The sequence below is a fragment of the Magnolia sinica genome, chromosome 8, assembly GCF_029962835.1.
Source record: "Magnolia sinica isolate HGM2019 chromosome 8, MsV1, whole genome shotgun sequence".
Classification (NCBI taxonomy): domain Eukaryota; kingdom Viridiplantae; phylum Streptophyta; class Magnoliopsida; order Magnoliales; family Magnoliaceae; genus Magnolia; species Magnolia sinica.
Window position 1 is genome coordinate 82,784,161 of NC_080580.1, and position 25,335 is coordinate 82,809,495.

Consider the following 25,335-nt stretch of genomic DNA (forward strand, 5'->3'; position numbering starts at 1 on the left):
AACATTTGGGCCCAATAAATTAGCCACTTTAATTTTAATTACACATATCAAGAATGAAAACTTTTAAATAATTTGCAAGTGCCCCTGTATCATCCATCACATTACGCCAGAGTATCAAAGCATTTCTGGTATTAGACCTAATCATATTGGAAAGGTTTTGGATCGTGAACACATGACCAGGATCAAGTCTTTTAGCTGACCATTCTAACTGTATATAATGGTGGCACCCTTGATGATTGGACCAGGCAAATGGGGGCCGGCTGGCCTGGACACTGGGTATAGATTTCAAACCTGGGCGTGCCCTTGGGCCTAGTTTAGGAGCCCAACTTGTGGCAAATCTCAGGTGAACCATACCACTAGAAACAGTGATGAATGACAATTAAAAGTTTCTTGTGGGCCATAAAAATTTTGGATCATGTTGATATATTTATTTTTCCCTTCATCTAGTTCTTCTTGACATTATCAACGGGTTGGATGGAAAATAAACATTACGAAAACCTTATGATGGGCCCTTTGGAATTTTTAAAGGTGAGGCACTCAATCACCAATGTTTCCTGAGGTGTGGTCCACCTGAGGAAATCCCCATTCACAGCGCACAATGGTGGGAGTACCATGATGCGAGTTGCCTGCGACACCACCTGCAGGAAGTTCCTTCGGAAGCTGTATGGGACCCACCGAGATGTCCGATGAGAAGCTACATGGAACCCACTGAGATGTCCGTGAGAAATCCACTCCGTCCATCAGTTTCTCAAGCTCATGTTAGGAGCTTAGCCCAAAAAATGAGCAAGATCCAAAACATAAGTAGACCACACTACAGGAAACAGTGAGGATGGAAATCCCCACCATTGAAACCATCAAGGGCCCACCACGATGTTAGCCTGATCCAAAACTCTTATCCCCATAATCCCTATCAGAGGAATAAGACTAGTCCCATCAAGGATTCTCTCAATCCATGAGGGGCCCATCAAGTCAATGGTCAAGATCACCATACCATGAGCCCACTTAAAACAAACAAAATGCCCATGGATAGCATATCCTCATGGCCAAAAATCATACTAGTCCTCAGTTGGAAATGAGCTCAGAAAATCCAGTCATGAAGGGGTAAAAAAATCCACACAGACCCAGAAATTAAAACGAAAAACCAAAGGTGGAATTTACATACAGTCGCTCAGCAGTCAGTACTGACGGAAAGTCAGATTGAGGCGTCCAGGACGGAGTTTGGTTTCTTCAACTAGCAGCTTCGGAGCCGTCCCGGGCAAAATGGATGAAATCCCATGAAATATATGCCTTGACTCACCTCCAAATATAAGAACATCTCCTGATTCCAGTAAAACTTTCTCCGCCTTGTCTGCAAACCTGTCATCTCCATACAAGAACTCGGCCGAGTCGCCAATGGAGAAGGAAACAACGGCCAGTCTTTTATGAAGACTATCCAGGCTCTCGTCTCTATCCTGCATGGTTCGCGACACAAGGGCATGGCAATGGGAAGACTGTTAGAAAGGAGGATACCTGAAAGTGTACATGTGGGGCCCACCTTTTGGTGATATAAATCATTTTTTTTTTTTACAGTGGGAACTGTTCGGGATTGTGCTGCGGAATCACACAGAGATGGATCTAGAATAGCAATCTAAGAGCACCAAGCAAACACAAGAGAACACAGATTTAACGTGGAAAACCCTTTCGAGAAAAAAACCACGGCACAAAGCGACAGAATTCCACTATGAAAGAAGAGATTACAAAGATAGAGAACTCACCCAGCTTGAGCAATCCTCAAACCTCACCTTTCTCACCGCATGAAACCCTAGAGCCCTTTTAGAAACCCTAGGATGCCTTAGAATACCTCCTAGTCCCGTATACATCCATTTATATAGCTTTAGAAAGAAACCAAAACGGAATAGGAAGCAAATTCCGCAGAATCTGCGTTTCCGCAAAAATTCTGCGCGAAACCTTCAATGTCATTGAAAAACGTCCAAAACAGTACAGTGACTAGAGATGGAAATCCGATAAATATCCAATGGCATCGGACGGGCTTCGATGTCATCAAAAGTCATTTGATGTCATCGAAAAAAAAGCACCAATATGTCTAGCAACCAACAAATGAAATCCTGGAAATAGTCGATGTCATCGAGTTGACTTTGATGGCATTGAAGCTCACTCGATGAGATCGAAACTGTCATCGACAGTCAATAGATTTAAGACATCTATCGACAACAGGAACAACAGCAAAAACTTCCCCCATCGAATAATACTCGGTCTTTGGTTGTGGTAGCAGCACCACCATAACCATTCATGGAATCCAACTCACCCATCACCACAAAAAAACCCCCAATTTCCCCAAAATCAGCCTAATTCAAGAGTCAGGTGGGCCATGGCACATGGAAAATGCTGATATGGAATGCTTGCTGTTTATTACTGGGGGACCTACTGTATTGTATATATGGAATCCAGTCCATTCTAACCCTTCACTAGGCCAAAACTCAGGCTGTTTTATGACTTAGCTGTGTCCCTGTGAAATTCAAGAGTGAGCATTCCCTCTCCAGCTTGTTTCCTTCGATGTGGCTCACTTCAGTTTTGGATCGGGCTGATTACTGGGCCTTGGGGATTTTTTGAGGTTACACATCTGATGAATGAGTTCGATGGTATGAATACATCACGTGGACCATGCATCTGGTGGGTACCACTCGATCACACCCCTCTCCTGTAATGAAAAGTATAAAGCTAATTTAAGAGAATGGAGTGAATTAACGCACCTGATGGAGACCAAGCTTCCCTTTGTCTGTGTAGAAATTGACGATGCAGAGGTCTGGTTTCATGTTGGGAAGTATGTCCTCCACAGAACTTACTTTGGAGTCTTGTTTTATGAAATCATGAGAATCTTGAAGCGACCGCTTGACCATTGTCTTGAATCCATCCGGGATGCTAGGCGGCTCCGCATCATCGACAAATCGCCTGCTTCTGTACTTGTTCTCCGGGTCCCAATCTTTACCTAGACACATCATCTGAAGATGCAATTTCGCACCATCACTATAACCCGGTTGATAGAACCCTCCTTTACCAAGACCGAGCCTGTGGCACTCTTTAATAATTTCAACCTGCAAACAATAAATCGAAGAAAATGCTTGTATTAACAGAATGCGATATTCACTGTCACGGGAAAAAGAGGGGGAAATGCCAAACCATGCAGAGCACTTAGAAACAGTTTTAAAACTGACTGACTAGACATGAAACTTGGCAGAGTCAACTAGAATCAACCAGAATTCAAGCTCAGTCTTTAGGAAACTCGATTCTGATAACGACTCGGCCCTGACTCAGAGAGACTTATTGAGTCAACTCGCAAAGTCGGTTGACTCAACAAGACTACCATAGACTTGGACAAGTCAGTTGCCTGAAGGGTGTTTTTGGTAAACTATAAAAAGCAAGGTATTCTGTAACGGTAATGGTGGCCATAACGGCCACTACTGTTACCTTTACGATACAGGTCGTAACGGCTGTTACAGCCCCCATAACGGCCGTTACAGTCGCTTTTTTTTTAAAAAAAAAAGTAAAGGAAAACCCGAAAAACCTATATCTGCTGCGTAACATTATTATAAAAATAATAATGATAATAAATAAATAAATAATCCAAAAAAACATATATTTGTCCCGTAACAAACCATTACGAGGTTGTTACAGCCTTTACAGGGGGCGTAACGGGCTGATAATGGCAGTTACAGGTTTTTTTTTCCAAAACAGTTGTTACGGCCATTATGACCCCGTAACGTGTAACGGTTGCCACCGTTACCTTTACGTAACGGACTTTACGGCACACCATGATAAAAAGACTCAAGCAAGAATTGAACCCGCAACCTCTAATCAACAAACAGACACTCCCAACATTTGTATTTGTTGTGTCTCTGAATCGAGTTGGGTCGAATCTCCGAGTCAACCCGACCAGGATGAATATCGAGTCTAGTCGAGTTTTCAGGTTTTTAGACTATGATCAGGAAATTATAACTGTGAAAGGCAAAACAAAGGTCTTATAAAAGATATCTAGTTATTCAGGTCCATTTTATGGTGGAAGGTGATGTCTACTGTAGTTTAGATAGGTAAGGTGATTAACAATAATGATTTTTCAGTGGTTGCCAGTGAATTGAATGGAAGAGATTAGGGATCTGAGAAGAATCATTCAGCTTTCTCAAATATTATACTGCATCCGGATGCACAAGCAAATTGAATAGCGAACATTCGGTTTGATCAAGAAATGGCAAAAAGAAGAAACGCTATTTCTATTTTCTAGCATTCATGAGGAAACGTTCCCAAATTGCAGCAATGATTTCTTTCGTTCTTTCTTTCATTTTTTTACTCAGTCAAACTGGAAAGTGATACATGTGCTTTTTTTTGAAAGATTTTACAGGTGCAATTTCCATCTCAGAACCTCAAAAAGAAGCAAACTACAAATTGTTGATTTCCACTTCACTAGCTTAATAATTGCAATCCAATTTGATTGCAAACCCAAATACACTGATTAAAAAGTTACAGAAATTCTACAGCCCATAGTTCCAAAATTTGTTGATTCAACTCAAATCTGACCTTTTTCAACTCGATACAACGGGATTTTATGCCAAATCACTTGGAAACTCAGTCCTCGGCCTGGAGTCAGGGAGACTCTTCAAGTCAACTTGGCATGATTTTGTTAAAAACAAATAAGGTGGGAGTGAGATTCTGACTACCAACATCAACCAAGGGAAGCAATGGCCCTATCCGGTGAGGCATGCGTCTTGTTGTTGGTTTGAGTTACGAATACAATCAATGTTACTTACACTAAATTTAACTAATTTAAATATCTATTAACATTCTTAATATTTTCAATTTACAAAATTAAATATTGAGTCAAGTTGGATCGAGTCTTTGAGCAAATCCAACCTGGCCGAATATCGAATCAAACGAGTCATGTTTTCAGGTTTCTGAACTGTGCAGTTACAGATAAGAAGTTTTGAAATATATATATATATATATATGATGACATAGGACAACCATACGAAAATGTCTAAATGACAGCTAACCACGAAAACGCAGTGAAAAAACAAATTAAGTAATGAAAAAGAAGACTACCACTACTCAAAATAGGAAGAAACGAACCTGTTCACTGTGGCCTAAATAATTCTTTAAAAGAATCATTCCAGACCTCAATTGCTTGATCTGATGACCTTTGTCCATCTGTTCTTGTTCCTTTCGCTTTTCTTTGTTCTTCAAAAGTAGAGAAGATTTCAGTTTCACTGGAGCAGTTGTTTTCTTCGGGCAGATGTCAAAACCAGTTTCCATTCCCTTTTCGGTGAAGTTGTTTTCTTCAGAAGTAGGTGAAGTTCCAATCCTTACAGACATCGAGCCCTTGGGAAATAAGCCATGTAAAGATGTTTTAACATGGTGAAATTACTTTGACAAATGGGAGTTATTGTAGTTAAAAGTTGGCAAACTATAAAAGAAAGGGGTGTGCTCCAGTGGTACCAGATTATATGGGGCCCCCACGTTATATGCACATGGAATCCAAGGTTCATCAGATGCACCAAATTGAGTTTCCAGAAGGAAACAAAAATAATTTTTAGCCAAAGTTCAGATCAGCCACAACACGGTGAACAAGTTAAGAATCGATGCCGACCGTTGATTTATTTATTTATTTTTTTGGGAGGGGGGGTATACAGTCTTCAGATTCTTCACACAATCAAGTCCTTCGCCCATGAATGAAGGGTCAGGCAAAAAATTAGACAATATTGAAACGGTGGTGTCCCCTGCTAAGTGGTAACTTATTCCCCTTTCTGTGGCCCACGTGAGCTTTGGATTAGGCAAGAGTTATGGGCACTTGGAGCAACTTGAGGTGACGGAAGTGATGGCTGGGCCGGATGGTATTTCATACATCACATGGTCCACACATCTGCCCAGTACAACTGGAGCGCTCCTCTAAAAGAACTTTGTGTGATGCAACAGAAAAAAAAAAAAACAATTAAGATGTATAATGCAATAAAACAAACAATAGAGATCCTGGTCATCGACAAGAGGACTTTGGTGTATCTAATGAATACGAGGGTTGGCAAATTAACTATTAGTTGTATCCAGTAACTTTTCCAGCACTCCATTGCACCAAGCAAACAAGTGCAAGATCCATTCCATTTGTCTACAGGGTACAACTGAGTATGGGCAATAATAAAAAAACGCACCTAATGAAAAATCCTGGTGTCATCAATTAGAAGGCTTTTGATGATAACTTTTTTCTTTGTTCCTTCTTTTTCTTTTTCTGAACAAGTGGAAAATGAAGCTCTTTTTCACCCAATGAATAGATAAATTAGAGATATTTTTCTATAATTGTGCTATACATCATCATCATCATCTAAGCCTTATCCCAACTAATTGGGGTCACCAACATGACCACTCCAATCTATCAAGGGCCATAACTTCAACTAGACCATAGGTCATCAAGTCTCTTCTTACTACCTCCACCCACATCCTTTTGGGCCTTCCCCTTGCCTTTTTAGAGCCTTAAAGTTGTACCAACTCACTCCTACAGGCACAGTACTTAGTAATGGCTGCACGTGACCAAACCATGTAAGTCTACTTTCACTCATCTTGTTACATACTCCGATGCATTCATTTTTAATTCTATCCTATCTTGTCTTGCCGTTCATCCATCTCAACATCCTCATTTCAGCTACACTCATCATATGGACATGCTGATCATTGACTGCCCAACAGTTTGTACCATAGAGCATATCTGGTCCCATAGCCATCCTATAAAATTTCCCTTTCAATTTTAGTACACAATGATCACATAAAACTCCAAAGGCACATCTCTATTTTTCTTCTACCCTGCTTGAATTCTATGGGCAACATCCTTCTCAATCTCTCCACTCTCATGAATTATCAACCCAAGATGTCGAAACTAGTCATTTTGGGAAACTTATTGGTTAGCAATCTTCATTAATTCATTGTTCCAGCTCCTATTCTAAAATTGCACTCCATATACTTTCTATTAGTCCAACTAAAATTAAATTCTTTGGATTCTAAAGCACCTTTCCATAAATCTAGCTTTGTATTTACGTCCTCCCTAGTATTGTCTATCAAAACTATGTCATCTGCAAACAACATACACCATGGGATCTCTTCCTACAAATGCTTTGTTTAGTCATCCATAACCAATGCAAAATGGCACATGCTCAATGCCAATCCCTGGTGCAAGCCAAAAGTAATTGGGAACTCACTGATCCCTCCACTAGTGGTCCTCACATGTCTCTGCAATTGGGAACTCACTGATCCCTCCACTAGTAGTCCTCACATGTCTCTGCTCCTTCACACATACCCTTAATCATCTCAATATATACTCTTGAAACTCCTTTCTCTCCCAACACCCACTAGATTAACTCTCTATGGACCCTATCATGAGCTTTCTTTTTAAATCAATAAAGACTAAGAGCAGATCCTCCCCTCCCCATATTTCTCCATCAATTGTCTACAGTAGGAAAATAGCTTCAGTAGTAGACCTGCCAGGCATGAAACTAAACTGATTTTTGATACATTTGTCTTGTGCCTTAGATTTTGCTTAATCACTCTTTCCCAAAGTTTAATCGCATGATAATTAGTGCACATCTATATGTTTCTTTTGTTCTTATAAATAGGTGCTAAGGTACTTTTACTCCATTTGTAGGCATTTTCTTTGATCTTACACTCTTGTTGAACATATTTATCCGCCAATACCCTACTATCTCCCAAACAATTCCAAACATCTGATGGTATACCATCTGATCCAAGGACCTTTCCTGTTTGCCTCATTCTTTAGCCCATGCCATAAAATGAGCTAGCAAAGCAAATAGACAGGGTGGATTTGTCACAAACATCCTGTGGCCCCACTAATGTTTCAGTGGCAGGCATTTAATCCCCATTGTTTCATGTTTGTTTGGCCCACTTGATCTTTGGATTGGCCTCAATTTTGATCCATTGCCCTAAAATAAGGAGGTAAAACAGATGGATGGAGTGGATTTGTCACAAACATAATGGCGGGCCATATGAAGGTTTCAACATTAAGCCTCATCGTCCCCATTGATTTCTGTGGTGTTGTCCACTTGAGTTTTGAATCTGCCGCATTTTTTGGCCCATTTCGTCCTCTCTATTTTTCTTGAAAATTTCAAGATGAGAAACTCATATAGAGTTGTAGGCAGAGATGACGGAAGGGAGCCCAGAAAATGGAAAACCAGATGGAGGAAATGCAGATATCATCTAAGATGAAGAATTTTGCTATGAGAAAGATGGCAACTCGTAGAATGGATCAAGAGAAGGGAAGGGTGCTAACGAAAGGGAAGGCCAGACTCCAGGTGAAATACAATGGGTGGAGGTTAGAAATGGGGGTAAATCATCAGATTCAAAGCGGAAAGTTAGACCGGATCCATCTGCCTATCCCACTTCCAATAAAACTTCGCAAGGGTTTTTAGGAGAGTTGGTGTGAGACCCGTAACCTGAAAGACTATTTAAGCACCTAATTTTCAATATCACACTTAAGATAGACCATATCAGCGAGTTCCGATGAGACGCTCTGTTTTAATACATGAATGATCCGAGACCTATACACAAACGACCACGCTGACACTATGATTCCAACATCGTGCGGCACGTTCCATTTCGACGGCTAGATCGAAAGATGTATGCCCCATTAGAATCAATGCATGGCATGCACAGTACATGTGTACACACGTGACGTGAGGCCCGCTTAGTATAAAATATTTGGAATAATAAAATGTCACTTTCAAATAAATAAAAAAATATCTAACGCATTTATGCCTCAACCCTTACCGCGCCATGCCTATCCCACGTCCCCTCGCCTCTATATTCAACGATGACCATGCCGTCCTCATGTATAAAATCATCTCCTGTCCATCTCAACGATTGTATGATAGAAATCGAAAAGAAAAGGAAACGATTCAGAGAGAAAAAAAATACCTAGTTGAACGAGAGATTAGAGGAGATTAGGAAGAAGGAAAGGCGATCTCAACCGTTCATATACATCCGGTGTCCAAATCAACCGTTGAGGTGAGTGCACGGGTCATTTACCCACTGTCTTGATGTCGGGCTCATCAAATGGACTCCATCTTGATGTATATGTTGATATTCATGTGGGACCCACCTGTCCATGCTACCCAACGTGGCCAACTTGTGGTTCACCTAGATGTGCATATGATTCGTATATATGGGTCCCATACTGGTGGAAGCTCATTCGATGGCTGGAATTCCATGTTCTCTTTCCCCCCTCCATTTACCTATTCTAGGGTTTTAATGGATACGCAAAGCTCAGTAAGCCAACCATGGGCTGGCAAACCTTGTAGATACATTTACAATGAACAAAAAAATGAACTGAGTAGTCACTATCAAAGACATGCAGAGAGTTATCAACAATGTGAGTGAAGCTTGTCACTCGTAGACCCACCTTGAAGCAGATGGTTAATCCAAACCATCCATCTTCTTTGTTGGATCATTTTATGGCTGAAAGCCAAATATGAGGTAGATTCGAACCTCAAGTGGGACACACCATAGGAAATAGTGGTGACAGTAATGCTCACCATTGAAACCTTCCTGTAGATTTTCCAAGGCATTTATTGACATGCTCGTACATCCTTGTACATGGTGAAAACACAAAACGAATCAGGTGGCCACTAGGGGTGTACATGAATCGAGCAAGCTCGGTTTGCTCGCTCGACTCGACTCAAAAAAGCTCGATTCGACTTGGTTCAAAGCTGAGTTCGAGCCGAGTCGAGCTGATTTTTTAAGCTCGAAAATGAGTTCGAGCCGAGTTTGAGCTAGCCCCTGCTTGACTCGACTCGGATCGAACCCAGCTCGAATCGAACTCGGATCAAACCGGTTCGGTGACTCGGTTACTTTGATATTGATGTTGCACACCAAGTGTTTGATGAAATGACTCAACGAAGTGTGGCCGGTAGCAAGGAAGGTATGTACATGAAACAAATACCCATTTTTTCTTGGTTTTTATGTTGCTCAGAAGGTGTTTGATAAAATAGTTGTAAAACCATTACTGTTGTTTTACAAACAGTGGGATTTTGAGGGTGCAGTCCAAGTGTTTGTGGAAATGTTGCACAGGAAAGGTTGGATCGATCATGGCTCGAACTAGCCCAAGCTGCTGACTGAACCGAGCCAAGCTAGCCAGTCAAGCTCGAGGACCGAGCCATGCCAAGTTCGAGCAGAGGTCAGCTAGTGGTCGAGCTGAGTCGAGCTGAGGCCAACTCGACTCGGTTCGACTCGATGTACACCCCTAGTGGCCACACTCGTGAGACCAACTTATTATATGTATGGCAACCAAGCCATCTATCTATTTTTCTTGGAAATTTTAGGCCTCAGTCCCAATAATCAGCCTGAATCGGATCTTGGATAGGCCACACTCTAGGAAACAGTTGGGATAGACGTACCGTTGAAATCTTTTTAAGTTTGATATCCACCCTACCTAGTTATTTTTGACCCACCATGACATGTGCGTTGTATCCATTCCGTTCAATTATCTTGTAAGTTCATTTTAAGTGATGGGTCAAAATCTGAGGAAGAATCAGATCTCTGGTGGATCGTATAACTAAAAATTATGTTTTCCACTACTAAAATCCTCTAGGGTCATTTTAATGTTTTCCACTATTGAAATCCTCTAGGGTCATTTTAACCTCAAATCCTGATCAAAATTTATTACTTAAATGTCTCTTTGGACTAACCTTGGGCTGTCCAACGATGGACGGACCAGATCGTCCAAATCGAACCCCACGTAGCCTGAAATAAAAACAAAAAAAAGGGAAGAAAGGCTGCTAGAACAGCAGCGTCAGAAAACAATGCCTTCCATCAGCATGGAAGAGGACGGAAACCCTTTGGGCGTTAGAAATGGCCGAATTTGTGGGACCCACTATGATGTATGGGTTTGATCCACACCGTCCATATGTTTCAATAGATCATTTTAGGATCGTAGCCCCAGTTTCTGTCCAATCCAAAATTCATATGGACCACACCATGGTAAACAGTGGGGATTGACACCCACAGCTGGAAACTTCCCTAGAACTGGTACGTGAGGGCAGAAGCATTTGGGCGGTAACCAAGGGTACCACTCGTGGGACTCAACTTGGTGTATATGTTGTATCTATGTCATCCATCCATTTGCCCCTACTATTTTAGGGTCAGCAACCAAAAATCTGCCAAATATACTTTTCAGGTGGATCACAACATAGAAATACAGTGGGGATAGTGACATCCACTGTTGAAATCTTTCCAAGACCCAATTTGCTACATGTGTCTCATCCAGCCATTCATCCATTTTACCAGGTCATTTCTAGGCATGGGCCCGACCAACAGAGGAGGTCTATTCCAATCTTAGGTGGAACCCCTCCATGAATAGCAGGGGATTGAACGGCTACCATTGGAATCAGTTGGACCCACCGTAGTTGCAACATGTGGGGTCCCAACATGATGCTTATTTAACACCAACTTGTTGATAAGGTCACACTGACCTGGGTTAAGGGACCACACAATATCAGTTTGATCCAAAGTATAGTGGGTCCCACCACAAGTACAGAGGAGTTGGGGTTAACCACTGTTGGAAACTTCCTTGGGCTGACAGTCATGTTGTACTCTATCCATGTTGTCCATTCGACAGCGGACCCACCCTAATGTATCTGTTTAATTGACACCATTCGTCTATATGGTCTGAACCCAAAAATCAAGCCGAAACGTAGTTGAGGTGGGTCATGGCATAGGAAACAGTGTTGTCAATGATGCCTACCATTGAAACCTTCTTTAGGGCCATTTCAGTGTTTATTTTCTATCAAACCTGTTGATAAGGTTAGAGAGACTTGTAAGATAAAAAATCACAAATGTTAGCTTCTTTCAAAACATGGCCACTAGTCACTTTGGGGTCAACCGTGACGTATATGTTTTATCTAGACTGTACATCTATTTTATTAGCTCATTTTATGCGCATATGCCCAAGTACAGGGCCGATGCGCCATGCCACATGAGTATTTAAATTTCTACTAGGACCGTCATTCAGGTCCACGGTCTTTATCTTAAGCTATTTAATGTTGATTATTACATATATTGTGCAACCTCCAGGAATGAGAATGTGTGTACCAAAATTTGGTAACATGCTAGTATATCTGGCCCTAATAAGGTCGGCACTAATAATATGCTTAATATAAATCATACCATGCTCATTCGTATGTTACACACATCATCCGTATGCCTGTTATGGATTCCGATTGATCATAGCATACGCCTTTTAGATTGATATACTTGGGGGACCTATATGAGACAGGGTTACCCGCATGATCATCATATGACTTGATGCATGACTTGAAAGTGTGATTCATGCATGCTGCATTATGTATGGCACGTTGCATCTACTCCCTAGTGACACCAGGGATGTGGCTAGCGTATACGAGTATGGACACAGGAAACTATAGAGGTTACAGGGTGTCACAAGCGTCCCTGGGTGAAAGTCTCTAAACCCTGTGGTACCAGTAAGATGATCCAATGTCTAGACCGAGTGGAGTCATGAGCGCATGAGAGTTGGATACTAGTAGGCCGCGTCTCCCATTGTGTCGAGGTCGATTGGAAGGGGATTTGACCTTACCCGCCCGGGTGAAGAGAGCTATATGCTAGGTTGAGTTTGACCAACTCGTGAAATGGGTTTGCTATCAGTGAGCTAGGTGGGCTTTCGTATACCACTGACGAAGCGGATAGTGAGGTCTCTTGCACTCGCATGGTCTCGCACGTGATGGGCGGCAACCAGTGTCAGAAGTGTATTAGACCTCGGTGATGATCCAATTGTGAATTGTTATGAGATGTTGATTAGACACCAGGATTGGTGTGTGACATATGGTAACCATACATTCAGCACTCAAGATTGTAGATGCGTAAATATAATTTAGTACTATACCATCATGGGCCCGATCCCCAATAGGTATGAGACTGTTTGGGATCAGGAGTTTATCATCCTGGAATTACATTACATGTTTGCTATAGGACTAACATGTGTTGTAACCCTGGGTGTGAGGCCCCTATCGGCATATGATACTACGCACTACAACTCGTTAATTCATCATGCGTTTTTCTATTGCATTATTGTATATGACATTTGGCTCGATAGGCCTTTACTTTGTATATCCCTAATATGATCATTAGCATTTATGGACTTAGCAATATATCTCTCCATCATTTCCGCATACTGTGATATCGTTATACTTGTCATATCTATTGTGCACGCACTCTCTAAGCTTCGTAGTAAGCTTACGCACATTGTTTACGTGCAGGTTATGCTAGACAGCAACAGTAGTGAGGCAGGAGCACATGCCTCACCTTTTGGAGTTTTTATATATGTATTGTTTTTCCCTTTCAGTACTGTACTCAAATCTTTTTATAATGGATGTATGTGATGATGTTTGACTTATGGAACATTCATGGTTATGCTTCCAAAGAAAAAAATCACCCTGAAAATCCTCCTTGTGGGATTCCGATTTCGAAACTTGGCGTAAGCTAGAATCAAAATTGGGGTGCCACGGAGGCTGTTAGCACCTGATTCGATTTATCACAAATGAGCGCCAAAAATCAGATTTGGGGTCTGACTGTAGTCTGTAGGTGCGGAAATGGATGTCGTTATCCCCGGAGACAGACACTCAATGGCTCCTTATGGTTTCATGTTTATGCGAATGAGCTCTGAGGAGGAGCTGAGAAGAGACGTGGAGAGATTTTGTGGGGGGGGTGGCGAATCAAGACTTCTGTTCAAAGGAAAAAGAGAACAATGTTCCCAGGTAGCATCGCTGTGTTCGTCGGTGACAAGACCTTGGTTTTGCTTGTACAGAAAGAAGAAAAAGGTGGGGAGTATCTGAGATGGGGGGATTTGTGGAAACTAAGGGCGAGGGAGCCATCGTCGGTTAACCATGTGCTCTACTTCAAAGTAGATGAAGGTGCACATGGGAGATTAACCGATGGATCACCGACTATTAGAGTGCTGATGCAGGAGGATTCTATTCAAGGAGAAGGGGTGGGTGGGAGCTGCTCGAATGGGAAATAGACGTGCAGCAATGTGTGGTCCGAAGGAGCTTTGCCCTCAAAAGCTCCCTCAAAGAGCCAAAGGCAAGATGTTGGTTCAGCTTCCAAATATGTTGGGGATCTTATTTTGATTGACAACTGTCTTGGTTGGGATCATAACCTTGACACATGCCAAGCCTTCCCTCCACTTAAGGAACCAAACCTCACTCACTCAGTATCGGAATCTAGGATCGTTGTTGGATGTGACGCATCCAAAGGATCAACACCAACTTTGTGCTCCACAAGCAATCGCCAAGTTTCGGTCGCTGCCATGTGCAATTACCCCCATGCACTCGCCCGTCTCGCAACACGTATGCTTGAGTTGAACACACGCATAAATCACAACTTAAGTGCGGCACGTGGGCAAGACTCTTTCTTTTGCAAAAGCACCCTGACTAAGATTGTTTTAAAATTGACAGGTGTTGCTTCTCTTACAAATCCCAATCTTCAAAATCTATTACAAGGAGCTACTGATGAACTCAACAACTTGACCACTCCAACAACAACAACAATAGACCAATTCCGAAATATTGGGAGGTAAGACTTTCGGAAGAGGAGAGGAGCGGATGAACGTTGGACATTAACAGAACGCAACAGTGTTCTCCTTGTGTCGTAAGGGAAGGATGGATCGGTTGCTGAGGAAATCGCCCTATCAAAGGTAGTTGGAGAAGGGGATCTTTTCCAGGAGGCCCTTGACAACATTCCTCTTTGAACTGAGAAGATGCAGTTCGAGGTTGAGGACACCCACACTAATGCGGACACCAGGCCATTCAAAGTATATCAACGCAGGAGGCGTGTGTTACCCGTTTCAATGTGGTTAGATAAACATAAAGCATGTTATATTATGTTTATGAAAGAAAAGAGTTCTGATGACTTCGTCTTTGACTTCCAATGATTGGAAGATGGCGTGAGGCCGAGGGAAGTGATTTCTCATCCTCTACTTCTTTCTCCTTCTTTCTTTTCTCAAGGTACTCTTTTCTTTAACCCTATTCTCTTCCTTTTTTCCTAAAATCTTTAGATCTAAAAGCCGATCTTGTTTCTTTTTATCTAAATCATTAGATCTTAAAAGATTTCCATCCCAACATTAACATAAATTGACATTCTTCAAAACCCATCACCCAAAGCCTAAATTTGAAGAACCACCAATTCTTTTTTTTGAATTTTCCAGATTTCTCAATCCAAAAAAATTCTTATTTTCTAGAATAGAAAATCCACTTGGATTGTTGAACGGACCTATTGCAAGACGGAAGTTCTATCTTTCGTCAGATCCAACTAAATTCATATTTTAAGATTCAATACTTCGTGTTTGTGATGGATAGTCATAATCAATGTTGTATTAACCTTATTTCTTTCTTGTGTTTATGATGTATAAGGCTGATATTTTATTTGTTTTTAAACATTGCATAAATCTGCCCCTTTCAAATACCATGCTCATTTAAGGTTGGATTAGGCTAGTCCTACATCACACACATTTAGGCCATGTTTGGTCCGTGGGATTAAATGATATGGAATTGTATTAGATGGGATTGACATTATTATTGCACAATGATTGCATGTATGGAAAAAACATGGTATTTTGGCCATCCAATCCCCACGTTTAGGATAAAATTCTTGTTATAGGACAAACATTGGATTAAGTAAAACCCCGTTTGGTGAATAATGGAATTGTGATCAACGAACCAAATTCACAACAAATGTCAGTCACTTGTACATGTACATAACTAGAATGTCATGTGTAAAGGACATATATGATGGACAGCATGGATAAAATACATGCATCGATGTGGGGCCCACATGTGTAGTGGATTTCAAAATCCATCAGAAATCCCGCATGGGACCAAATGCAATTCCATCCCACCTAATCCCAAACCCTCCAGTACTACCCAAACGCGGGATGAAATTTGCACGGACCAGATGCAATTCCATCCCACCTAATCCCATTTAAGCCCACGTGCCAAACAAGCCCTTATGGTTTAGGCAGATCGAGATGCAAACAAATTTGTAAGTAACATATTGGCAAAGCAACATCGGTGGGCCAAAGACGTCATTGAAAGGGTAGGTGGTCTTGTGGGAATGTCCTACAGTGTTAGCGATGACGATGTTCATGCTTTCTGTCAATTCGCCAAGGCTAGGGTAGCTCAATATTTTCGAGAATCTCAGGTGTTGAAAGCAAAGATTCCTAGAGGCTCACGGGAACTCCTTCACCTCGAATGCTCCATCAACTATGATTCCGCTTCAAAATCTCCTGGAGGCAAATGGCTAGGTCGAGGAGAATTGTTACTCAATGATTATTCGGTATTGAAATGTAGGGGGGCTGGGGAGTAAAGCCAAAAGGGCTTAGGAAAGAAATTACGACGCAGGAAAGAATGACATCATATGCTTCAAAACATCAACAAAAGCATTTTGGATTCCATCTGGAGGCTAAAGGACAGGGATTGGGCTGCGTTGGATGCCCCTAGGAATGCAAGGGGTATTTGCATCGGGTGGAATACCAATAGATGGAAGAGCTTGGGCATTTACTCCTGAGCCTTCTCTATCTCTATCTTGTTGTGTGATACATTCTCCGAGTTCAAATGGGCCTACACGACAGTATATGGGCCATGTCTGTAAAGTGCGAGAGAGCAATTTTGGGAGGAACTGGACAAGGTCAAGAACAATTGGGAGGATCCTTAGTGCATTGAGGGCGATTTCAAAGTCGTCCATTTTCTCTGATGAAAAGTCCAAAGGGGAGAAAGTTACCACTAGTATGATCAGATTCGCGAAATGGATAGGGAAACATAAATTGGTGGACTTTGGGCGAGGGGTGCTAAATTCATGTAGTCTAACGGCCAAGCAAACCCCCTGATGTTGCATTCAGACAACATTTTGGTTTCTATAGACTGGATCGAAAGATACCCTTTAGTCAGTCTGCAAGGGCTTCAGAGAATTGTTTCTGATCATAGGCCTTTTTTGCTGCAAGTTGGGGAAGACAACTGGGGTACAAAACCTTTCAGATTAAGGCTAGCTTGGCTAAAGATCGAGGGATTTCAGGATATAGTTTCCGATTGGTAGACTGGTTTCTCAGTTGAAGGGTATGTTGGGTTTAGATTGGCCAAAAAGCTTAAAATGCTGAAAGAGAATTTGAAGTTGTGGAAGTTAGAGGTGCTCGGAAAGACGGAGGAAGAATTTAATAAATTGGCTGAAGATATCCATGCTCTCGACTTGACTAAAGAGGAAAGGGAACTGCAGGAAGAGAGAATCAAAAGACATGAGTTAACCCATAGATACGCTTGCAAGGCGAGAGAAGAAGAAATTAAATGGCACCAAAGATCGCGCGCCATTTGGTTAAAGGAACAATACCGGATACTTTCATAACATAGCTAGCGTCAAGGCTTGTAACAATAGAATTTCTTCTTTGGAAGTGGATGGCTCTACCACAACAAACAAAGACAATTTGTGAAGCAGTCGTCTCCTTCTACAAAAATCTATAGACCAAGGCTAGACAATTTCCTTCTACAAAAATTTATAGACCAAGGCTAGACAATTTGCAATTTCAACAACTCTCCCCTCTTGATGCTTCATTTGCTAGAAAGACCAATTTCAAAAGAAGAAGTGAAAAAGGCCAACTCTCCCCTCTTGATGCCTCATTGCTAGAAAGAGCAATTTCAAAAGAAGTGAAAAAGCCAGTTGATTTGATGTGTGGGGACAAAACCTGTAGCTCAGATGGTTTCCCAATTGTATTTTTTTTCAAAAGTTTTGGCACATTGTGGGGAAGGATGTTTTGGACTTCCTGCTAGAATTCTCAGAAATCGATCGCCTTTTGGTTGAGTTAGGAGCTTCCCTCATTGCTCTCATCCCCAAGAAGGAAAGGGTTGAGTATCTAAAAGATTTTAGGCCGATCATTTTGGTTGGGGTCCTTATAAAATCCTAGCGAAGATTCTAGCCCTCAAATTTAGAGACTTCATCCCTGAGGTGGCCTCGAAAAGCCAGGGAACTTTTATGTCAGGTAGACAGATCCTGGATAAGACACTGAAGGCACATGAATGTATCGATTCTAGACACAAAAGAAAAGGAGCATTGTGTGCAAGCTAGACATCAAAAAAGCTTATGACCACATGGACTAAGGATTCCTGGATTACATACTTCACAAGATGGGTTGCAAATCCAAGTGGAGAGGCTGGATTAGATCGTGCATTTGAATGGCCTCTTTTCCATCTTGGTTAAGAGGCCACCCAAAGTATTTTTTAAAGCTTCTCGGGGTCTCAGGCAAGAAGATCCGTTATCTCCATACTTATTTGTGGTGGTTGCAGAGGCCCTTAGCCTGATGCTTCGGAAAGGAGAGGTGAGAGGCCTTTTAAGTGGCTTTCAGATCCAAGGGTTTGAGGAGAGTGTCAGTCATTTGCAGTACGCGGATGATACCATTCTTTTTTGTCAGGCGAAGGAGCCCATTCAGAACTTGCGTAAGGTTCTAGTTTGCTTTGAGGCGGTCTCGGGTATGAAGATCAATGCCATGAAGTCCAAAATGTTGGGTGCGCATGTCAAGAATGAGGATCTTCTTCAGTTCGCCAGTGTTTTCGGATTCTGCTCTGCTTCCTTCCCTTCTAAATATCTTGGATTACCTCTCTATATTGGCAAGCCTGCTACTCACCCATGGAACAAGGTTATTAAAAGAATTCAGCAAAAACTTTGACTCATGGCAATGTAGATACATATCCTTGGGCGGGCGTCAAACCTTGATCAAGACAGCTTTCTCCAATATGCCGGTGTATTTTCTATCCCTGTTTAAATGTCTAAGATCTGTCCTGGATAGGCTTGAGAAACTTAGGAGGGACTTCCTTTGGAATGGAGCAAGTGAAGGGCCCAAGATTCATCTCTTAAAGTGGGTTTATAAGCCGGTTGTAGTAGGAGCAAGTATCAGGTCCTTAGCTACGGTGAACACGGCCCTCCTTGGGAATTGGATTTGGAGATTCTCTGTTGAGGACAGATTTTGGATGGTGATAGCTGCAAAATATGGCTTACAAGAGGGTGGTTGGTTTGTCAAAACTTCCTCCCTATATAGAGCCTCGGGTGCTTGGAAAGGTATTGCATCTACACAACAGCTCATCAGCAAAGGCGTAGCTTTCAATTTAGGAAGAGGATCCCGTATTCGTTTCTAGGTGGATGTTTGGTGTGGCTCCCAGGCGTTACAAGATGTCTTTCTGAGGTTAGCTTCGGTTGCTCCCAATAGATTTATTCGGGTGGAAGCTATTCCTGGGAAGGGGGTAATGTTGTTTGGCTCCTTCCCTGCCGCAAATTTATTGAGGACGAGGAATTTGATGAGTTGTTTGGGTTACTAGATCTTTTAGTTACAGTAAAGCCAAATTTACTTAAAAGACGACAAGATAGTCTGAATAAGAAATAGCTCCGCCAAATTCTCTGTCAGATCGCTCTTCTCTTTCCTCTCCAAGTTGTCTTTGAACTCGCGGCCATATCACCCATTCGATCACTGATATATAGGTAGAGTAGTAGCTTTTGTTTGGTTGGTGGGTTGGCAACTCATCCTCACGGTTGAAAATCTCCAAAAAAGAGTGATGGTCCTACCGAACAACTATGTGCATGGCCAATGAAGAATCGATTGATCATCTCTTCATTCATTGTCCTTTCGCTTCGAACAACATTAGGTGAGTCATGCCTAAGTCTGTGGGTGTGGCATGGAGGAGTAGGTAAGAATCGAAAAGTGGTATGGTGGCTTCTCATCATGGCTATCCTTTGGATGATTTGAGGTTAATGAGGTCATTCAAAGGATTGACCATTTTGTATCCAAGTGTGTTTGGGGCCGGTTGACACCTCCAGTAGAGTGGCCGCTTTTTGTGCCAGGCTTGTATTCTTTCTCGCATTTGTGGGTCTTCTAATAAATTTATCATTAACTATCAAAAAAAAAAAAGGATGGATGGTGTGGATATAACACATACATCTGGGTGGGGCCCATAGAACTTGGCGACATCAACACAACACCAATGTTGTCACACCATGCAATCCGCTTCCTAACATCAAGCTAAGTACAACACTGATAAGTCAATCTACTTCGTCTATTAGGTGGACTTAAAAAGAACAGTTAAAGTTTTTTTTGTAAATGTCAAATACACTCATCAGCTAAATTCATGGCTAGATGCGTGTGATGGGTGTGATTTTGACAATCCCAATCCATCGCTACCGCATGGATGGTGGATGTTACTTCAAAAGAGATGTCCATTGAATTAGCAATGTTCACATGGACTACACCTATCTTCATGCAGAAGGTTCATGTGGACCCCACCTATCCTCATGCGTCCTCATGCAGTAACATTCATACAATTGATGAACCGGCTGAAATGGAAACAAAAAAGGAGGGTAGCACCATCGTTTGACAAAGGTAAAACCATAAGGGATCAAACAGTAATATCTATGGTCAATCAGGGGTAAATTTGACTTTTCTGTAATTAACAACTCTATCTGTAAGTATCCATTAGCGCAAGTGGTTGCAAGACTTATATGACATAGGCGGGCAGGTTTTGGGAAATAGTTTAAAAGCAGGAGGTTTTCAGACTATGGTCGAAAAGGCAGGCAACCGCATGGAAAAATCCCAATAAACAACAACAATCCCTACTCATCCTTTAAATCTTTATCTACCACAATCCCTACTCCATTTCTATTAGTCCTATATACCAAGGCTCATATCAAATAATTTGTCTAGTTTGGTCTCTTTCCACTTGGACTCCTGAACACGCTATGCTAACTCTCCTTCGATCCATCATATCCACTAACTCCATCTTCTTACTTCTTTTTTTTTTTTTGTTAGCTTGTTAGAACACCCCACTGTCAGTTCACACTTCACTGTTAGCCACCCCCACTAGGGATCGATACCAAGACCTCAGTGTTGAAACGATCTCTCCATATTCTTACTTGCCAATGTCCCTATATTCCATGTGGCAAGAAGAATCCTATTCTCTTCGATTGGCTTCTTTACCCACACACGTCCAAAAGGGCATGAGAAACCTTGCCTACTTCTCACAGCAACTGGGGAACCAAATCCAAATCCATAGGGAATGGTGGTGATGTGGCTGTAACAATCCAAAGTCAGGCTGTGAGAACCAAATCCCCTACGATTCCCCTTCCTAGCACACAAATTATTATAGATAGTTTTCACAAAGAAGCATCCTTTCTAGCCCATTTCCAGCCTTTGTTATCTCACCTGTAATGGTTGATACACCAGGGGATTTATCAAATCGGCCATTTCTTTGTCTGTAAAGTTTCTCCTAAGATTCCATCAGTCAGTTCTGTTTTCTATCAAAAACGAAAGGAAAGAAAAGAAAAAAAAAAAAAGAAAAAGAACTCCTTCCTCTCCCTCTCCTTCTTGCTTTAGGGTTTCAAATACTACATGTAGGACATCCAAATCATTAAAAGATGGGCCACGACATGAACATCAAAATTAGACTCATCCATTCGTTAGCTTCAAAACCACACTAAATTGGCCCAAAATCCAACTCAAATTCCAAGTTCAACAAAACTAATTTCACTAAACCACCGATTCCATCCAACAAAGTAAAAAAATCAAGTTCCCAAGATTGACAAAATACTCAAAAGTTAATAATTAATTAATAAATAAGAAGGGCACAATCAGATTAAATAAGAAAGCACAAAATTATTAAAAAAATAAAAAAATTTGAGACTTACAAATTTGTCAGAATTTGGAGAATCTTGTGTAGAAAGAGAGTCCCTCACTCTCGAAATGGAATCCCTAACTTGGCTTCCCTCTTCCACCTTTTGTTCATGCTGCCGTCCACCTATGTGAGAGTGTCCATTGTCATTAACATCAGAAGTAGCAATAGATGGTTTGTCCTTTTGACCCTCGTAAGATGCCTGCACATTTGTTATAAAAACTTTCAGTGGCAATTAAGAAAAATAACTATTAAGGAGAGAGCCTTGAAGAGACTCTAAACTACTCAAAAACTTGTATGTAGACTCAACCGTATGGGTATAATCAGCAATGTGGTTTCTACAGATGACTCAAATATAGAATACAATTATATATTAACTGCCAAAGGCATCTGACTGAACCAGTGAGCCCACAAGTCAAACAGTCCATTAGATGGGCCACCAAATGTGATCTAAGAGACCCACAAATAATGCTCACGGAGAAAAAAAAATCCACATTCTAATAAAATGAGAAAAACACACAAAAAAATGAAACTTACAGATTCGCAAGGATTTGAGGAATCTTCTACAGAAGGAGAACATCTGGAACTAGAATAACTATCTTGGCTTTCCTCTCTCACCATTCGTTCATGCTGGCGTCCACCTTTGTGACAGCGTCCATTGTCTTTAATGTTGGAAGCAGGAATAGATGGTTCATCCTTTTGGGACATAGAATTATCGTCAGATGCCTGCACATTTATTATAAAAACTTTCAGTAGCAATTAAGACAAATAACTAATAAGAAAACAGCCTTGAAGAGTCTAAACTACTCAAAAACCTTGTATTTATCCTCGACCGTATGGGTATAATCAACGGCATGGTTTGTACAGCTGACTCAAATATAGTGTACAGTTGTTTATTAACCGCAAAAGGCATCTGATTGCACTTGTGAGGCCACAAGTCAAATAGTCTATTAGAAGGGCCACAAAATATGACTTGGGAGATCCACAAATACTGATCATGAAAAAGAAAAGGCACAATCAAATAAAATAAGAAAAACATAAATAAATAAAAATATATATATATATATATATATATATATATATATATATATATATATATATATATATATATATATATCACAAGGGTTTGAAGAATCTTCTACATAAGGAGAACGTAATCTCCCTCACCCAGCATCCTATCTTGGAACATTTCTCCATGCCACCGTCTACCTACATGATAGTGTCTATCATCATTGTTGACTGACCTTGATGGATGATGATGCGGCCCACTTTCACATCGAGCTTATGGTTTCTATTGTTTCATTTCATTATTCCTTTTGTTTAGTCCTTAAAGTGATGTACTACCATAGAGGTTAAGCACATTTGATGCAAGTCCCGAAAGGGGAAGCAAATAAATCAATAAGAAAATAAAGAGATTGCGGGAAAGACCCAACAATCCTCTAGCCGAATGCTAGAGATCACGAATGCGAGACTGTAAGCAAGCTCAATAGTCCTCTAATCTTGAACTAGAGATCATTCCCCCCCTCTTTCAACAACTACTGTAAAGAAATATGAGAATTGACTTGAAAGAAATATCATCCAATGCCTTATTCCATAGGCCATAGGCATTATTTATAATCAAACCTTACAATCTGTAATAAAAGCTATGGAATCTATAGATAGAATTTCTAGCAAGCTAATATCTAAGAAAATAGGAAAGCACCTAAATAAAATAACAAAGCATTGTCGTTATCTAAAATGATATGAATTCATTTTCAACCATCTACCAAACATGGCCTGATCAAATTTTAACACTCCATAGGAAGCATAAAAACCAGGAAGTGAACTCCCCAACAACCAACGAGGCAAGCATAAGAAAGGACATTAATGGGTTCTACAGCCCTAGAAGTTCGATTTTTTTCATCTTCCAAAAAAAAAACAGAGATAATTTCTCTCATCCTCTCTCTAGGCTTTGGAAAACTTCCTTGTGGGCCATCTGAGTCATAAACAGGCAGACCATGACATGAACATTTCCTCCCATGAAAACCACTCATTTAAGTGAGTCCCACCTGCACAATGAGTCAGTGCATAATCTGTCTATCAATTTCAACTGTGTAGGGCACTTGATAAATGGACCACCGTAGCCCAATTTTTTAGGCCAGGTGATCTTGATGGTGTGGCCCACATTTCCATGGCTCAGAGACACTACATGCATGACAATGAGATTATAACACGACCATAAAATGCATGCATCTGAACAAATCAAGAACTTAAAAATATCAAGGTTTGATATATACTGAAAGAATCCTAAATTCTGTATCTTTCCAAATTTATACCTTCCAAAAAAAACTGAATTCACATAATCAAACACAGAATTAATCTTCAATATAGAAAGAAAGAAAAGAGAACATCTCTAACAATTACCTTATTGACATAAATTCACCAAAAAACAAAGAACTAATCAGCCATTAAAAATAAAAACCTACTAAACCACGCATTGAAATCTCTCAAAATTGCACAAAACCCAACTCAAATTCCAAAATTCAAAAAACCTATTTCCCAAACCCACCAATTCCATCCACCACCCAAAATTCAAGTCGCGCTATCGGAAAACACTCTAAATTAAATGATCTTCCAGAACCAAAAAAAAAAAAAGCAAAATTAAATAAAAAATTAAAAAAGACACAATTAGATAAAATAAGAAAAAACCCAAAAACAAGAGAAGATTGAAAAACTCACAGATTGAGAAGAACGCGGAGAACGACCGGAGGAAGGAGAACGTCTCCCTCTGGAATTGGACCCACCTCGTCCTTTCCCACTCGCCATGTTCCGGAATGCAGAAAGCTGGAGGAAGTTTTGGCGGGAAAACAAGGGTTTCAATGAATCGTGAGAAGCAGCCGCGTATACACGGCAAGAGATCATATGAGAGGGAGGGAGAGAGAGAGGGAACGAGAGCTTCCTTGCGATGCACGGACGAATAAATGCGGTATTGCAAAAAGGAAAAGGCGGCATTGGAAAAGGAAAAGGCTTTTAGATACGCGGACAGACTACGCATGCGCATCCTCGCTGTACACGTGGCATCGATTTACTTCAATCCTAACCGTTGAGATAGCGTGATCTATCAGGTGAGATAGACGACAAACGGACACGGGTTTCCTGCTAAAGGCTTTCGCAAGAAGTTCCTGCACTGGGATGCTTAGGTGGGCCCACAGTGATGTTTGTGAGAAATCCACACCGTCCATCCGTTGTGGTAGCTCATTCCAGGATAGCTAACAAAAATTAGGTGGATACGAAACTCAAGTGAACCGGATGACAGGGAAAACCGGAGAAAGAGTTTCCTACTGTTGAAACTTTCCTGCGATCTTCCTTTGATATTTACATGCCATCCAAACATTTATAAGGTCATTCCCACTCGGATGAAGTGAAAACTAAATTTTAAAAAATAAAAATAAAAAAAAAAACACGCCAGCTATGAAACTTTGTTGCCATACGAATGTTTCAAACGGTGGTCATTGAATCTACACTGTTTCCTATTTTATGGACCACGCGAGTTCTGGATACACCAAATTTTTTGTCACATATCCTAAAATGACCTCCCAAAGTTGATGGACGG

The 25,335-nt window shown here is 41.0% G+C and overlaps 1 protein-coding gene across 1 annotated transcript; it reads right to left on the minus strand.

The window, feature by feature from the left end:
* Nucleotides 1-1,094: 1,094 nt before the first annotated feature.
* On the minus strand, nucleotides 1,095-24,683 carry LOC131253533 (uncharacterized). Its single transcript, XM_058254564.1, has 6 exons — nucleotides 24,462-24,683; nucleotides 22,281-22,469; nucleotides 21,760-21,945; nucleotides 5,119-5,367; nucleotides 2,751-3,092; nucleotides 1,095-1,451 (listed from the first exon to the last, which is right to left on the minus strand). The coding sequence occupies exons 1-6, from the start codon at nucleotides 24,642-24,644 to the stop codon at nucleotides 1,176-1,178; spliced, it is 1,425 nt and encodes a 474-aa protein (XP_058110547.1). The 5' UTR covers nucleotides 24,645-24,683; the 3' UTR covers nucleotides 1,095-1,175.
* Nucleotides 24,684-25,335: the final 652 nt, after the last annotated feature.

What these genes read in the sequence shown, in the direction of transcription:
- LOC131253533 (XM_058254564.1), bottom strand. Translation starts at nt 24,644, where the DNA reads ATGATCTCTTGCCGTGTATACGCGGCTGCTTCTCACGATTCATTGAAA. An exon ending in CCTCAAATCCTTGCGAATCT is followed by an intron (nt 21,946 to 22,280) that starts GTAAGTTTCATT and finishes ACAAATGTGCAG; the next exon opens with GCATCTTACGAGGGTCAAAA. An exon ending in GGAAGCTTGGTCTCCATCAG is followed by an intron (nt 1,452 to 2,750) that starts GTGCGTTAATTC and finishes CGAACCATGCAG; the next exon opens with GATAGAGACGAGAGCCTGGA.